Raw genomic sequence first — 17,700 nt, forward strand, 5'->3', positions numbered from 1 at the left:
GCGCATGTTTGTTACATGTTTGGATTTTCACTTCGATTTATAATAAGGAAGACGGAAACAAACCGCATACTGCTACTCAGATGAACTTCAACTCCATACTTTCCTTGTTGCCGTTTAGTTTAAAACTGCGTGCTGCATATGGCATTAACAAGAACCTGAGCGGATGTGGCAACTATTAATCAGACGAGGTCAGTAGATAAAAGTCAACCTATGTATCTGTGTATCTGTCTATGTATCTGTGTGTCTGTGTATCTATGTATCTGTGTGTCTATGTATCATCTGTACATCTGTATATCTGTCTGTGTATCTGTCTATGCATCTGTGTATCTGTCTGTGTATCTGTCTGTATCTGTCTATATATCTATGCATCTGTGTATCTGTCTGTGTATCTGTCTGTATCTGTCTATATATCTGTGCATCTGTGTATCTGTCTATGTATCTGTGCGTCTGTGTATCTGTGTATTTGTGTGTCTATATATCTATGTATCTGTATATCTTATGTACCTGTGTATGTATCTATGTACCTGTCCACCTGTATATCTCTGTCTCTGTCGTGTCTATTGTGTATGTCTGTTGGTTACTAGTTTTATTCCTGATGAATTGTACAGGGCAGCTTTTACGGTGGTGATGATATTTCATATTATTCCTAACCTTTTGCGTTCCTTTATGAAGCAGTTTCCTCCAGATAGCATGCAGAAAAATTAAGATGACAATGTGCCTGTGCATGTCAACCGCTATTCCATGGTTTGTTATTTGACATGCAGTATGACTTTTGTAACAATGTTTAGGGTATAATATGAGAACAATTGGTCTATTTCCACTGCAGTATGCACACATGAGTTGAATTTACTTTGAAAGGAAAATCAGATTTTGAGGGCAATGAGATTAGCTACTTAAGCCTTTGTGTCTTGCTGCTGAGAGTGTGCATTGATATTCCCAGCCCATATGCAAACTGACTTAACAAAAGGAGCTGAACTTGGCAGTAGTTTCATGGATGAATGACACAGTGGACCCACCCATGGTCTTTAGTCAGTTTTCTCAGTTTCCTCCATTTTCACACTTTCCCTTTTCTCAGTGTCAGCATGTGCTGTCGGTGGACTCAGTCGTTAAATAGCATCAGTTAATTGAGTTATATCATCACCAGATTTAGCAATACGGAACATATTCCAAGCTCAGTTTGGAAAAGGGAAACAAAAAAAAAAGTATTGTTCCCAGAAGGTTTATTTTGGCTCGTACATGTCATACATACATGCTTGTGGACGCTCCCTCCTTGCTGTCACTCATGTGTTTTTTAATAGGCAGCAGTGGGGCACTAATCACAACCCAGGGAGCTGGACTCTGTGAGCTGCTTATCAGATGACATCCTAGCGAAGAAGAGGACTTTGAAGGAGCAGTAGTAGTAACAGTGTCCTGGCTGTGGTGGAAGCACCATCACCTGTTCATTTCCCCTGGCCTTGCGCATGTGCTCGTGGAGCACAAGGAAATGAATTGCATATAAAATGGAAGAATAAACGATTACTTCTTGTTTCATCTCCATTTTGTCCATTAACTGTTCAACACCGTTCGCCTTGTTGGCACGCGGTGTCCTCCTCGTCTCTCGTTCCAGGTCTGGGGTTGGAAGACGGGCCTTCTGGACGTATCACTCATTCTCAGTTCTCCTGGTCGGGTGGCTCGGGGCGGAGTCTCTGGCCCTGCGGGATACCATGGCGTCCACACCAATGTCAGACCATTTGCCCCCAGCTCTGTTGGAAGCCTGTGTGGTCCTTGGAGCCTCGAACGATAGGCTGAAGGAGCTCCACCAGGTAGCCATGCAGTAGACACACTCCGTCCTCTGACCTATTCAGTCATTCAGTCAGGCAGACTCTTTATTCAGTGTTTTTGTGACATGCATGACATCATGTGTCCCAACTCATAAAGGAACTAAATTTAAGAAAACTTTGTAAGTACAAATATGATGTTACAAATGTAATTTATAATGAGAGAATTTCCATTTAATTCATCTCCATTTATATCCACTCTTTAGTCAAGACCACTCGGCAAGGATTGTAATGGGACTCCAGAGCTCCCCCTGCTGGAGCCGGAGGTACTGCATGTTGTGGCGTGCAGCACCTTAAGCAGCAGCCCTGCTCAGCGTGAGGTGGTTGGTTCACGAGAGCGACGCAGACGCCCATTCAACATGAAGAAGAAACAACGCCCATCACCACCACCACCACCACCACCACCACCATCAGCAGCAGCGTCTGCTGGCTCAGGTCTGGCTTTATGCACGATCGATCTATCACTGTTAGATCTGGCCTGATGTTTGCTGTAAACAGAACTAGTTTGTTTTTGCTTTGCTCCTGTTGCTGAAACATTTAAAAATATATTTTTTATATTTGTTTACTGTACTGGTAATGTTTAATGTACTGAATTGGTGTATTATGCTCAACAATGTGATTTATACTCTTAATCTTGTAATCTTGGAGTGAATAGGTAAACTCATGTTTGATTCCACTTCTCCAACTGGGAAACAATCTTTTTCCCTAATCCTAGCTGACGATGCTTATTGGACCTTAATTCCCTTGCTATATCATTAATGACTGGTGTTTTTGTATCTGTGTTTTAGTCCAGGGTGTTCCTGGTCAGAGAAGGAAAAGCACAAGTGGAGACTTCAGTGTTCCCAAAGATATTGACCTGAAGGCTCTGCCTCAGCTCTGTTTTCCTGGTGTTTACACATACACACAAATATACATACACATACGCACAGTCTTTACACACTGGAATATGCGTTGATATACCAAACTCGTTTTAATGTGCTTATTGTCTATTCATTGATTCTAGACGGGCTTCAAGTAACCAATGAGCTGAAAGAAGAGCGATTCCACTTCCTGGTGTTCACTGATGTGTTTGGCACCCGGACCCATGGAGTGGTGATGCAGTATTACAGACTTACAACGGTACCTAAGAACACTCCCCTTTCACAAAACCCTTGGTAATAAATAAAGTATCACAACGTCCTATATTGAGTTGTGTGCTTCTGCTTGAACAGGAAGGGACACCTATCTACCAGAACGGCCGTGGCTCCTTTCACTCCACCAGACTTTACTCTGCCTATGGTTTCTGTGTGATCTCCAAGTACCCTTACTACACTGCGCTGAAGGACTGTATGTCGTGGTAGGGGCCCCGATGCACCACATCTACCAGGGTTCCCCAAACGGACGGCTACCAAAACCTACCAAAAAAAGATTTTCAGGGCTGTGAACTGAACTAACTGTGAACTGAGTAACAGCAAACAAGAGCAAAGAGGAAAAAAATGCAGTTAAGAGCAAAACAAAGGTCTTTAAAGGGAAAAAATCATTGTGTGTGTGTGTGTGTGTGTGTGTGCGTCCAGTCTTCTAGTCCAGCTGAGGACCTGTCGTTTGTCTGATATGGAGGAGAGGGTGAAGGAGTTCACTGCCAGGCTGGCCCTTGTTCCCGTCCCGCCGCCCGGGCCGCTACATGTGGTGAGGCTGTGTGGGTGGGCGCATGTCTGTACCACGCAATGAGATGCATCGTATGTCAAAGTGTTCCCTGGTTTTGAATTGTACCTGTTGTTTGGTGTCATGTCTCTGTTTGGCTGAATGGGGTTGGGCAGGGTGCCGCAGAAAAAGAGCGTGGAGTCTAGCCTACCTTAGGCTGCTCATACCATCACAGAACCCAGGCTGTGGTCTGCATGGCAGTCTGAGCTAATGGCTTCTCTGACTGTGTTTCACTTGCTTTGTTGTGCTTACTGTTGTGCTCTAAACAACATCAAGAGATGAATTTGGTTGCTAAGCAGCGTGCGTGCTGTGTGCGTTGTTAACCCTTATCTGAGTATGTTTGTAGCAATCCTTTGTCGGGTATAGCGCCAAAAGAACTACTTAATTTTTGGGGGGATATCATATAACTATAAATTAGGGCTGTCAAACATTAAAATATTGAATCGAATTATTGTCAATAGTTAATTGCGATCTGTTCAATGCACCGTGAAAGGCATTTTTCCAGTTTTTAATACTATTATTAACTTGGTAGTGTACGAAATATGCTTTCTTTATGCAAGTTGTTCCACCATTGCCGTGCCGTGCACCATTGCCGAGCTCTGTTATAAAATCTACTCTAGGTTCAAGAAAGCCTTGTTTGGCCTCACATTTAACTATTTTCTCATGCTATTTCCTGCAGCTATGGCTGCAGGCGTCTGGATACGCAATACTTGGGTTATGCCGTTTTTAGAGACACACTTATTTTGAAATCACTCGCTCATCTTCCATTAAAGCGGCGGAGCCAGCAGTTAGTTTCAAATGAAGCAAAGGTAATTAGCGCGAGCAGCCTTGTCCTTTGAGGTTAGAGATACTTTAGCTTCAACTAACGGGGATGGGATGTGTGAATAAGTACAGGACTACTCTGAAATTTGCACCTAAAAAAACAAATCCCACAGACAGGAAGAGACTCTCTCCAGTGGGAGGCAGGCTGGTTATTCCTTTAACCGAGATCAATGAAGCAAGCTCTATGCTAATGGTTTAGTGTAGCTTCCCTTTATTGAGAGTCGGCGATTTAAAGAGGAATTACGTTAAATTCAGGACAAGCATTTATTGTCTCAGGGACTGAACATAATGAAGGCGTGTCTAGTCCCATTCGTCTAGTCCACAGCAGTTTGAGTCATGTGATTGGCTCCTGCACTTGCTGGTTGCCATCCGACAACAAGGCACTGCTCTGCCGCGCTGCTCGCCTCTCTCAATTAATGAAGGTCAAGTACCAGTGCATGCGTTAATGCCTCAAGAGAAATTTGCGTTAACGTTGTTATTATGGAGTTTATCACCGAGGCCCTACTATAAACGTAAAAGTGTGGTGCCATTCAAAAAGTGACTCTCACACACATCATTAACTCTTTGGTTAATTGTAAACCTGTCTATTTTTGTTTAAAGGCTGAGTGACTCTGCAGATAATCTCTGTAACGATAACCACCGACTGTGTGTTCTCCAGATGTTCTCCCTGCCTCCGCTCAACATAGTGTTACCGTCCAGAGAAGATAAGGACTGCCCGCCCGTAGACCTAGACCTCCAAATACCCCTGCTCTGCTTCAGACCCCCGCAGCTCCTCCAGGTCTCACACACACACACACACACACACACACACACACACACACACACACACACACACACACACACACACACACACACACACACACACACACACACACACACACACAGGGGGATGCAAACCACCTTTTGGCGAAATTCCCAGTTTTTAACCAAGTGTTTTGATCTACAAAAATATATCTTTTTGGGGGAGGGGGTTACATCTCATGGGCGCTGTGCATTGCTAGTTTCCTTTCTTTCCTGGCAAAGAAATGTTGTCACCCTTTTTGGGCCATCACCAGTTTGCACTGCTGCACACACTCACACACACCTCAAACAGAGTCATAAACAGCACTGTACTGAAGCGGATCTCCTTGCCTCCGTCTAGGTGCTGTCCTCTCTCCTCCAGGAACAGAGGGTCGTGTTATTTTCTGCTGATTGGGCACAGCTCACTCTGGTGGCCGAGAGTCTCCTGCTATTTCTAAAGGTCTGCTGATGTTCCAATCATAGTCCCCTTGTAAAGTCACACACTAGAAATAGCTGTGCACTGGTCTTCATGAACGGTACAGTTTACTCAGCTTTTTACATTGTGTGTTTCCCTCTTTTCATCCAAGGGTGATGGAAGCTATATGAGCCTTATTAAGCCTTTTTTATTTTTGGTATTGTTCATTTCTGTAAGTAAGACTGGGTTGGTATAGTGATCTGTTTTCAATGACTCCTGTGTGCAATGTCACTTCCAGTTTTGTGTTTTTTTATTTTTTATACTACATTATTAGCTAATGAGCTGTACTTAACAGCTGCCATTTGACATTCACTTCTTTGTTCTCAGAAAGTAACAACATTGAAAAGCCTGGATTTATTTATTTAGTAATCTACTTGGATGGATCAATTAGTCCATCTATCTTCCACCCATGTATCTGCCTGTCCTGCAGCCCATGTCATGGCAGCATCCCTATGTCCCTGTCCTGGCCAGTGGCATGCTGGACTTCCTCATGGCTCCAACTGCCTTCCTCATGGGCTGTCACAGCAGCCATTATAACGACGTCGCTGCTGTGAGTACATACTATGTATCTTCTGGGGTGAATTTAATGTAGGAAGGAGCAGGGCCTTTTGTCCACTAGGCTACGACCCATTTGAGACACTTTTTAGTCTTGTCATCATGTAGGAGCATTGTCATGAGCAATGTCGGGTTGCGGGGGCGGCAGCTCTAGCAGGGGGCCCCAGACTTCCCTTTCCGGGGCCACATTGACCAGCTCTGACGGGGGGATCCCGAGGCGTTCCCAGGCCAGTGTTGAGATATAATCTCTCCAGCTAGTCCTGGGTCTTCCCGAGGTCTCCTCCCCACTGGACATGCCCAGTGGGCATCCTTACCAGATGCCTGAACCACCTCCACTGACTCCTTTCTAAGCAGAGGAGCAGCGGCTTTAATCCGAGTTCCTCTCGGATGGCTGAGCTTCTCACCCTATCCCTAAGGGAGACGCCAGCCACCCTCCTGAGAAAACCCATTTCGCCGCTTGTACCTGCGATCTCGTCCTCTCGTTCATCACCCATCCTTAATGACCATAGGTGAGGGTAGGAACGAAGACCAGTAGATCGAGAGCTTTGCCTTGCGGCTCTCTTTTCATCACAACGGTGCGGTAAAGCGAATGCAATACCACCCCCGCTGCTCAGATTCTCCGGCCAATCTCACGCTCCATCATACCCTCACTCGCGAATAAGACCCAGAGGTACTTGAACACCTTCACTCGGGCTAAGGACTCATTCCCTATCTGGAGTAGGCAGTAGTGAGTAGTGACCAAGACTAATCTGAAAGAGATCTGTTTTTTCATGGAGCTAGTGACGTGAATATTGTCTAACTAAAATCACTGTGGGTGCTTCTATCTAAACCTCTATACATTTTTAAATTAGGCTTATATAGTTATAGGAACGAACAAATAATGACAAATTAAACTGTTAAAAACTCCATACTCTCATACACATAGTTTATTGTATTTTTGTAGGTCTTTACTCCTACAATTTTAGGGTCAGCTGCTCGGCACACCTTGCGTGTTTGATCTGGTAATGGAAACACATATCAGCACACCATTGTTTGACTCGGCATGGCTGCTAACGTTAGAATGCAATGCATAATGTTTGATTATGTTAAGCTCCATGTCCTACAACCTGCACAGGGACTATGACAAAGATACCCCATTGTGATTGGTTGTTAATTCGCAGGCTAGAGCCGTCAAAAATCGACCTTGGTGTGATTTCGCATATCGGAAATACATGTATTAACTGCAAAATTTGATTGAAAAATTAAGGTATTTAAAATGCCCACTCAAATTAGCAGCATTGCATATTGTAACAAAAATGCACAAATAGTTCAAAAGGATAGGATGCATAGGACAAAATCAGGACATTCTTTCTTTTGCACTCAGTAAATTGAAATGCCATCGCTGTGTTCCGATATCCATACTTCCATGAGTACACTTAAACGTAGTACACTATCCGCTCTCACTAATTGCGCTGATTTTCAGATGTCAGTGTCGTTCCAAATCGAATACTCCGTAGTCCACTAACCGGAAATTCCGATCGCGACTGCCGCCGCGGCTCCTCCCCCGCAATAAACATCCCGCTTTGAACGGAGAACTCTTTACGCATAGTAGCTATAAAAAGCTATAAAAACTATAAAATGACACCATTAATGCAGGCTATGTGGAAAATGTGCCGACGTTGGCTCGGCCTGGCTCCACCTTTTCCATTACGTAGCTAAGATGGCCGCGGTTGAGTACGAAAAGTGTGCATCGATCCACACTTCGCGGTTTGACCATTTTGAGTACACCATCCGGGTCCTTTCAGTACACTTATTTTCGCCCCGATCTGAATTGGAACGCCCTACGTACTCAAACTAAGTATAGTGAGTATGGATATTGGAACACAGCACAGGTCTAATAGAAAGCTTCCATTTTGAAAATAGGCAGTTTTTTTAATTTGTAAAGACCCATGTGTGTTTCTTGGAAAACAGAAGGTACCTGTATGCTAATTCGTAAATGTTTTCACAAATGGAAGTTCCTCAAACATGATACTAACTGTCAAGCTACGTATAACCTTTTATGAACTTGCTCAAGGATCAATAATCCTGAACTCAAGGCATTTTCTCACTACTCATTACTCTCAATACTTTCAATGATCAAAAAACATTAAATTATTACAACTGATAATTGTGGTCCTGGCCTGCCCTGCTTCCTGTGGTGCAGGAAACGGACGACTTGATCCTCCTCCACATCGATGCGGGTACGGTCTGCAGGTCTCAGTGTGGCACCGTTGGTCTGCCAGAGATCCCCGTCTCCGCAGCAGACTGCTTCACACAAAGGTTTGGATTTGTTTGTAGTCGATAATAACGTAACAATTTGTGTGGACTGTGGGTTTGCTGGTCCGTCTGCTGCCATTACGAAAGTGCGTCTTTGTGTTTCTGCAGGTGTATGTCCCTGCAGCTGCACTTCCAGCTGTTTCAGTGCCAGCGGTCCAGCTGCTCAGACATCAATGAGCAGAGGGCACAGAAGAGGGCGTGGCAGAAAAGCCTCAACATGGACATCCAAAAGATCATGCTGGAACTCATGGTCAACATTTTCAGGTCGGGTGGTATCTGTGGGAATGATTTTGGTGACCCAGTGTCAGCCATGTGAATAGGCTGTGTTGTTTCTTGTATTGTGGAAAAAGACAAGCCAAGCCCATTTTATTTGTAAAGCCCACATTTACAGTCTCAAGTTACAGGCCTTATATTCATGCCCCCCCCCTCCTAAATCTAGCCCCACATTTCTAAAACTCTCTTTAAAAATGTTTTTTTAAGGAACACAGAGAGAGAGATCCCTCCTTCCAGGGATGGATTCGAGTGCAATGGCTGCCATCATTGACATGCATTTTAGAATTACAAGCAAACATTAACAATAAAATGTAATTAGTATTGTCAATGCTGCTGGCTGGTGAGCAAGCTGGTAGCCGTCAGGGGTACACAGGCGTCAAGTCCCGATCACAACAAGACACTAAAACAGAGACCGCATTATGGTTACAAAGGGAGGATGGACAATGAACATGTTGGGAACCTCTAATCTAGTACCTATCGGCAGTAAGGGTAGGCAAGTGCTGGTCGCTTTAGCTATAATAAAAGATGAGGGACACTCCTCTGAGCCAAACGAGAGACTAAAGAGGTAGGGTTTAATTTTGGATTTTAGATTCCCTGATTACAGGCGGCAGACTGTTCCACAGATAGGAAAGTGGGTAGCACGTTAAAATTTGATCTGGCATTAATTGGAATCCAGTGGAGGGAGGAGAGAATATGAGTAATGTGGTTGAACTTTCTGTTCTGTTCTAGTTAGGAGTCAAAGTTTTCTGCATAAGCTGGAGGCTTTTTGTGGTGTGGTGTGGCTGTCCAGAGAACGGTGCATTACAATAATCATTGTGTGGAAGAGCGTCTCTGGATCTGCTCCGGATAGCATTGGTCTGATTTAAGCCATGTTAATAAGATGAATGAATGCAGATCTTGTTATACTTTGTGCATGTTGATCAAAAGAAAGCATAGGGTTGAAAAAGATGCCAATCATTTTGATACAGGAATTGTGGGAGATAGCATAGCCCTCAAAACAATGTGTGACCTCTCCAAATATTGTTTATTGTTGATTCTGCCCGCTAGGCTGCAAGTCGTTTTGGGACATCCATCTATAAATTGCAGTCAGGCAAGAATCAAGCTTCTGAATCTGGGAGGAGTGGATTGAGCAAATTGGAATGTCGATTTGAGTGTAATAATTTTGTAGCTATTAATATTATCACCTAGAGGAAGCACATAGATTTGAAGGAGCAGTCGACCAAGGGCTGACCCTTGTCAGACCGTAGACCAAAGCTTAGGTTGCATTGTTCTGATTGAGTCTTCACAGAGAACAAATTACATTTTATTGGTGAGAAGATCTAAATAAGAGAAGAGCCAAAGCTTTGATGCCAATATAGGGTTCAAGACGATCAAAAGGAATGCTTTGGTCAATTGTGTCAAACATGCCTTTGAGGTCAAGCAGCACCAGCTGGGAGCTTGCATTGCTGTCCATGGTAAGATAAGATTGTTTACCACTCTAGTCACAGCCATTTCAGTGGAATAGAAAGTCCTAGGTTCAAATACGTCATTTGTCATCAGGTGATTGATGTTTTTTTGGCTCCAATTCTTTCCAGTACATTAGGAAGTAATGGAAGGTTAAAGATTAGCCGATAGCTGCTGAGTACTTCAGGGTCTAGGCTAGACTTCTTGAGTATAAGCTTTATCACAGGAGTCTTAACAGTAGAGGGAACTGTTTTGATAGACTGTGACAAGTTCATGATATTGCAGGACCAACCGTTTCATTCAGTGAGATTGTGCTGAACCAGGAAGGTTGCTTCAGGGCAGACACACGGTGCTGCCATGTTGGCAGGGTGATGGACTAACTGTGAAGCCAGCGTGGTGTCTGTGATGGACGGATAGCCTTTGAGAGAGACTCAGCAAACGGTCATTCTCAGGATTATTCACATGAATGTTAAAATCCCTAATTAACAGAACATTGTCAGAATATGATAAGTTCGGCCGCCAATTCTGAGAATTCATCCACAAAAAGTTAGTTGAGACCCAGTGGGCGCGGTAATCTAAGCAGAATTAATCTGCGATGGTTTTTGTTTGTTTGATAGGAAGGAGGAGCAGAAGCCTTTTTTTGGATTATCGAGAGATATTTGTGAGTGTGAAACCTAGTTTGGTGGGGTAGCTTCATGATATGGTAGAAATGTCTGGTTTTAGCCAGGGTTTCACCTAGGCCCAGGAAATAAAATTTCTACAATAAGATCCTGAACCAAGAGTGATCGGATATTCATGAACACGATTTTGAGCTCTTTAAATAAATCGCTCTTTGAGAGATTTATTTATGTCCGAGGGATTTGGGATACTACTCAGCTCTGAGGATGAGGTAGTGGGAGGAGTAGCAATGAGACTTTAGCAAAGTTGCGCTGTGACCATTATTAAAGACCATTATACCAGTATTAAAACATGGAGGTGCCTCAGTGATAGCATTACATGCTACATCACCCTGGTTAACTAGCTTAGTTAACCCAACCAGTGTTCTATCTAGACTCTGCAACTTGGCTAGTATGTTGCTAGCAGGTTCTCTAATCTCCTGCATACCAGCGAGCTGTTGGTGAATGTGTCATGCCTGGCTAAAAGATCTGCTTTCTGACATAATTGAGGCATCTAACCAAGTGGGTTGAAGGCGTATTTCATCAACATGCCGGGGAGGGCCAAAACCCAAGCCCTGGTCTACATACTATCATGCCAGCAAACGGTTTAGGGCTATAAATCTACTATAACGCTCATCATTACCTCTTAGAGCTCAGCCCTGAGGGCCAGACATGATCAAGCGATATTTTGAGAAATTGTGAATGAAAGACTGCTTATATGATTGTTGTATTAAATTGTATGACTTATTTATTAAATTATTTACTTATTTAAGACATGTTCCTCATTCCTTATCAAAGTTAAGTCTTTCATAATAGAAATGTGTTAGTCTGTTAAATAAAATTCACAACTGTTTCAATGTTATGTGTTGCCTCCAGGGATGTGAGCAGCCATCTTAACTTTGAACACAGAGTGTTTAACAGTGAAGAGTTCCTCAAGACCCGAGAGCCGCCGGAAATGCTTTTCTACAAAATGGTGAATTATTAGTTCTCTCTCATACTGGCTCGCACTCTCACTCTCTCTCTCATGGGTGTGTGGGCGGGCGTGTGTGTGTGTGGGTGTGTGTCTCACGTGTTTGTTCTGTGCCATAGGTTTTGGAGACCCACGTATTTCACTTCTTTCTGAAAGATCGCCTTAACAGGAAGATGGACTCTTTCGCTCGCATGGAGCTCCACACACGCTCAGAGATGCAGAAGTCAGTAATACGCTCGCCTTTCTCCTCATGAGCTCTCCGCTCACCGAAAATGAAGTGTAGAGAACAAACGGATGCTGAGGCATATTAAATCCCAGACGGACTCACTCGTCAAGTCCATTTATTTTGATCAGCGGTAAAAGAGCGCATCAAAATCGACAGGCGAGGATGAATAAATACACTCCACGCCCGATACTACGTGCTGCGCTCCGCGTTACACTCTGGTGCGTTAGGCAGATCCATTTGTCTAGAGTGACTCTTGCATGTCTTTAGCTTGCACTAATAATAAGACATTACTTATATGAAGTAAGATGAATAATTGAGTAATGAATTGAATAAAGAATATTAATTGTCTTGCAGATTTATTTGCAAACGCTAAATAATTACTGTACGTACCTCACACATTCAGCATCATGGAATTGAATGTATACTGTGCAATATAGCTTCTTCCACACACGTATTGCTGTGTAGGTTGAAGTGCATGGTGGAGACCCCTCGCAGGCCCACCATGCAGGAGATCCAGGCCCGCAGGACCAGCTGCCACCCAGAAGCTATGCTGAACAAGAGGCTGGGAATGAGCCTCCCCAACCTGGGCGACCACCCACAGGTCGCCCTCCAGACACAGACCTCCCTCGCTAAGATCCTTACATATGACCCCAGTAAGACACACAAACACTCTCTCTTGCTCTCTCTCTCACACTCACTCACTCTCACACACACCATGTTTGGTTGGTGCTTTCTTTATTAATTCGCAGTGCTCTTGTTTTAAAAGAATAACTCGAAGTCTGTTTTGTTTTCTTAGCCTGTCAGGCTATCAGTGCCCACAGTTGGTTTCAAAATGCCGCAGCTAAGGAAACATCTGTTTAATTGTTAGGTGTGACTCTCTCTGTGTCTTATTTTATAATCTGCCTCTTTGAATGGTGTACGTAACGAAAGTATCAAGACATTCCCTTCCCTATTTCCCCATCCTTAATTGCCTTCCCCTGCTCTCTTTACTCCTTTCAACTCATCCCCCCCCCATCTCATTGCCTTCCTCTCTCTGTATCTCTCTCCCCCTAGTTTTGCGGAGTCCTCCGAAATGCATGAGGGTCTTTAAGCTGCCAGAGCTCCCTGCCTCCCTGTCGCTCCTCTCCATTCAGAGGTTCTACAATGAGCTGATCCTGCAGCTTGGCAAGGCCATCTTCTGTGTCCCGCCCGAGAACTCTGCACTGCTGGCCAGGTACACGACCACTCTACCAGCAGTGGGTCTTGGTATTTGTGTATCTTGTGTATCTATTTGTGTGTCTGTGTTTTTTTTACCCATGCCAGTCAAAATATTCTGCAAATAAATGGAAAACTAAAACCAACGGTACCTGTGCGTGTGCAGGTTCTGTTACCTGCGCGGTCTCATCAACACCTTGTGTTCCCGCCGCCTGGAGGCTCTCAGTGACTTCCAGAACCTGTACAAGACGGACACGGCCCTCTTCCCCGGCCAGCTGGTGGGCTGGCTGGTGGACTCGCTGCTCCTGGAGGAGAGGCAGCTGGCCGAGCGCCGGCCCGAGCTCAAGAGACTCATCCTCAAGGTCTCGAGAAAACACCTACCCTCACTGTTTAGACATCGTGTTATCATCATCATGATAATAATATGGTTACATTACATTCACTTCTTAGACTTTACTTACTTACTGACTTTGTCCTGGTCCTGTTATATACTGTATTTTGAATGCTTCTGTTTGTTGATTATGTAAGGGATAATGTCAGGGTGAAGCAAGGCATTCGCCCTGTCCGGTCTTATTTCCTGATAATGACTAGCGACGTTCTGTACATTATCCCGCTTATTACACTTATTAGTTCTTAGTGATTATTTTTGGGTAAATTTTTGCTGTACCGTCTCCTACTGAACATAATATTTTCCTATTGTCATTTGCCACTCATTTAAAGCACAACATTTGCAACACTTGGCTGTTACAGCTGTTGTGCTGCCAGTGTATTTCATCAGATCTGTGTCCTCTCGTCAGGTGAAGACCGACAACGAGCGAGTGTCTGTCCAGCCTGATGACCACGTCAAGAAGTTTGAGCTCCCCAGGAGCCGCCTGGCGCGGGAGGCCTTTGTGCGCTGCGTCCAGGAGTCTGGAATAGTGAAAGATGGGCCCACCATCCACCGCCTGTTTGACGCTCTCACTGACCACGGTAACCAGCCAGATGTGATGGTGTGCGTGGGTCCGGGTGGCGGGTGTGTTTGGTGCCAGGTCTGTATGTGTGTTTGTAGAGAGGTGAAGGTGGTGGGATTCACGTGGAAATTAATGTAACCGTCACAGACTTAATGTAACAGACCAGATATGCAAGACACCCTCTTAGCCTAGCCCCCCCACAGGGCAAGAACAAACTTTTAATTAGCAAGGAGGAAATGTGGAGGAAGAACGCAAAGTGGGGGATCCCTCCTTCCATGGATGGTCAGGAGTGCAACGGGTGCCATAGTGGACATGCATAGAAGTAATGCAAGCAAACATTTTTTACATGTTTTACAAACATTAAGGACATTTCTTGTTGTCTATAGTTTGGGGTGTTGGCCAGTGTGCAAGCTGGTAGCCATCAGGGGAGTCCAGGCATCCAATCACAGCCACCGCAACACATGATAGTTAGATGGGGCAGGGCGGACGGTGCCAATCTAGTGCCCATCAGCAGCAGGGGTTGGCCAAGGCCAGCCAACCAAGCTGCAACCAGAGGGACTAAACAGTAAAGAGATAGGTCTTCAGATTGGATTTGCAATTCTCAGCAGGGTCAGCTTCCCTGATTACAGGTGGCAGACTATTCCATAGGTAGGGCCCTCAATAGGAGAAAACTTTTTCATGCTGATTTAATTTTCACCTTTGGTATCAAAGAAGCCAGCTTCCTTCCATGTCCTAAATGTCTGGAGAGGCCCAATATTGGACACCAGTCTAACAAGTTCAATGCTACGCGTCACCTAGGGGGCTGCCACACTCCACCTAGGTGGCTTTTCTAAGCTCCTCCAAAGACAGGGACGCAGGGAGGTGGTGGTTGTGGTGTTGAAATCCGTCAGTTAAGGGGTGCTCTAATGCCATGCAGGAGATCTCTTCCTGAATGTATGTGGAGACGGCTGGTTTAACCTGTGCACACTGATCAATGTGCAACAGGTATGCATCCTTTCCCAGCCCCAGAGTCCAGTCAGTCTGACTCGGGCTAGGAGAGGCTGCTTCAACCAGCCACCACCCACACACACTCAAGTTCAAGTTCAAGTTCAAGTTTTTTATTTATCAAGTACTCATAAATCATAATTTATCAGTATTGAAAATTGTTGTGCTCAAATGTCTGTTCAACTTAAAGAATAAATAAAATACTGGAGTTAAGGATGGAGAAAAAGGGTAGAATAAAAAATAATAATGTTCAAGGACAGTTCAGCATCCTGATGGCATGAGGGTAAAAACTATCCCTGTATCTGCTGGTACGAGTCCTTATGCTCTTGTAGCGTCTTCCAGAAGGCAGGAGGGAGAAAAGACTGTGGCTGGGATGACTAGGGTCAGAAATGATCCGCTTGGCCTTTCTCCTGCAGCGCTGGCTGTAAAGGTCCTGGATGGATGGTAACACAGTCCTTGTAATACGTTGTGCAGATTTGACCACTCTTTGTAAAGATTTCCTGTCCTGGGCATTGCTGTTACCATACCATGTTGTAATGCCACCGGTAAGAATGCTTTCTATGGTACATCTGTAAAAATTGGTCAGTATTTTGCAATCCATGCCAAATTTCCGCAGTCGCCGCAGAAAAAAGAGCCGCTGTTTAGCTGTCTTTGTGACCACACCAATATGGTGTGACCAGCTCAGATCATCACTGATGTTAATTCCAAGGAATCTGAAACAGTTGACTCTCTCCACTGCTGTGCTCCCGATGTAAACGGGTGAGTGTTCTCCTCCCTGCAGCCGCCTGTAGTCCACTATCAGCTCCTTGGTTTTGGTGGCATTGAGCAGCAGGCTATTATCCTGACACCAAGATGTCATAATAGCCACCTCTTCTCTGTAGGCAGACTCATCACCGTTCTTGATGCAGCCGATTATGGTGGTGTCATCAGCAAACTTGATGATGGTGTTGGAACTGTTAGTGGCTGTACAGTTAGATGTGAACAGTGAGTACAGCAGGGGGCTCAGCACACATCCCTGTGGAGCACCAGTGCTGAGTGTTAGACTGGAAGAGATGATGTTACCTAGCCGTACCGCCTGGGGCCTGTCTGTTAGGAAGTTTAGTATCCAGCTGCACATGGAGGGACTGATGTTCAGGTCTTGCAATTTCATAATGAGCCTAGATGGTATTATGGTGTTGAAGGCGGAGCTAAAGTCAATGAAAAGCATCCGTACGTACGTGTTGTTCTGATCCAGGTGAGAGAGAGCAGTATTCAAGGCCAAAGCTACAGCATCATCTGTAGACCTGTTAGGCCTATATGCAAACTGGAGAGGGTCTAATCTAGTAGACAGACAGGATGTAATATGATCTTTGACTAACCGCTCAAAGCACTTCATCACAACAGAGGTGAGCGCAACTGGGCGGTAATCATTAAGGCCGCTCGCTGATGGTTTCTTAGGGACTGGAATAATGGTGGCCCTCTTGAAGCTTGTGGGGACAACAGACTGGAACAGGGAGAGGTTGAAGATGTCAGTGAACACCTCTGCCAGTTCAGGAGCACAGGCCTTGAGAACACGGCCCGGGATGTTGTCAGGTCCTGGAGCTTTATGTGCATTCACTCTTCTGAAAGATTTGCACACATCGGTCACAGATACCTGACACTCACACCCACACTGTCCATGGGAAGGAAAAGATGGTTTACCACATGGTTCAAATAAGTTCCAGTTCTTTAAAAGGAAAGGACGGTGAGATATGGGCCATGTAGGCTTTTTTACCATTACTTTTTTTTAACAGAGGAGCAGCAGAGTCGATAAAGTCATAATTGAGACTATCCACAGAGCCCCTATAGTTTGACAGGGGAGCAACTGAAGGCGGTATTATATCTGCCATGGCTGTAGTAAATGCAGAGGTGATACAACGGAAACTATAAGTAGCATGGTAGTCGTGGGGACCGGATTCCCCCACCTGTAAAGTGAGCAGAAAGCTAAACATGACGTATAGGGTGAGATAACCAGGTCTGAAATGTCAACACCACTGGTCAAGACAAGGTCCAGCCTGTTTCCACCTTGTGGGTAGTTTTTTTGAGTCTTTTAGTCTTGTTACATATTCAGAGTACTGGCCCGGTGGGCGGTAAACAATAGATGAAAATAAGGAATCAGAAATGTTTTTTGTTCGCTTAGGAGGAACTGAGTAGCAGTAGGGAAGCACCTGAAACCATGTTGTTTCAGATGTTGGTTTAATGGTAGGCGTATGTCTGGTTTCAACAAGGGTTCACGTCGGCCCAGGTTATCTATCTTATGTTCAACAATTATATCCTGGACCAGGAGCGCTTTTTGAATGAGAGATTTGATGGCTATAAATCTGAGCTCTTCTGATTTATAAATAGAGTTCGATTTCCACTCAGCTCTGAGGACGTGGAATACAAAGAAATGGTGAGATTTCTGCAGAGAATGGCCTGTGCCCTGCCACGTCGCTGCCGTGTTAAATAATGGAGGTGCCTGAGTGCTAGCATTATGTGCTACGTCACCCTGGCTAACTAGCTTAGTTTAACCCACTCAGTGTTCTGCACTCTGCAACACTGGTTGTATGTTGCTAGCAGGTT

General features: G+C 44.7%; 1 protein-coding gene across 1 annotated transcript in view; it reads left to right on the forward strand.

Moving 5' to 3' along the window:
- The first annotated feature begins 56 nt into the window (after nucleotides 1-56).
- The window catches only part of LOC311351041 (DENN domain-containing protein 3-like), a 24,674-nt gene continuing 7,030 nt past the window's right edge, over nucleotides 57-17,700 (forward strand). The window contains 19 exon segments of the mRNA XM_084471121.1: nucleotides 57-188; nucleotides 1,607-1,802; nucleotides 2,024-2,252; nucleotides 2,606-2,704; nucleotides 2,821-2,936; nucleotides 3,029-3,153; nucleotides 3,371-3,491; nucleotides 3,494-3,496; nucleotides 4,978-5,097; nucleotides 5,461-5,559; nucleotides 6,005-6,124; nucleotides 8,312-8,427; nucleotides 8,533-8,688; nucleotides 11,673-11,769; nucleotides 11,886-11,989; nucleotides 12,458-12,645; nucleotides 13,046-13,205; nucleotides 13,353-13,548; nucleotides 13,984-14,155. Of these exon segments, the coding sequence (XP_084327247.1) occupies nucleotides 1,704-1,802; nucleotides 2,024-2,252; nucleotides 2,606-2,704; nucleotides 2,821-2,936; nucleotides 3,029-3,153; nucleotides 3,371-3,491; nucleotides 3,494-3,496; nucleotides 4,978-5,097; nucleotides 5,461-5,559; nucleotides 6,005-6,124; nucleotides 8,312-8,427; nucleotides 8,533-8,688; nucleotides 11,673-11,769; nucleotides 11,886-11,989; nucleotides 12,458-12,645; nucleotides 13,046-13,205; nucleotides 13,353-13,548; nucleotides 13,984-14,155 (2,320 nt within the window). The 5' untranslated portion in view covers nucleotides 57-188; nucleotides 1,607-1,703.

The sequence above is a fragment of the Micromesistius poutassou genome (genome assembly GCF_964030765.1).
Source record: "Micromesistius poutassou genome assembly, chromosome: 8".
Lineage (NCBI taxonomy): Eukaryota > Metazoa > Chordata > Actinopteri > Gadiformes > Gadidae > Micromesistius > Micromesistius poutassou.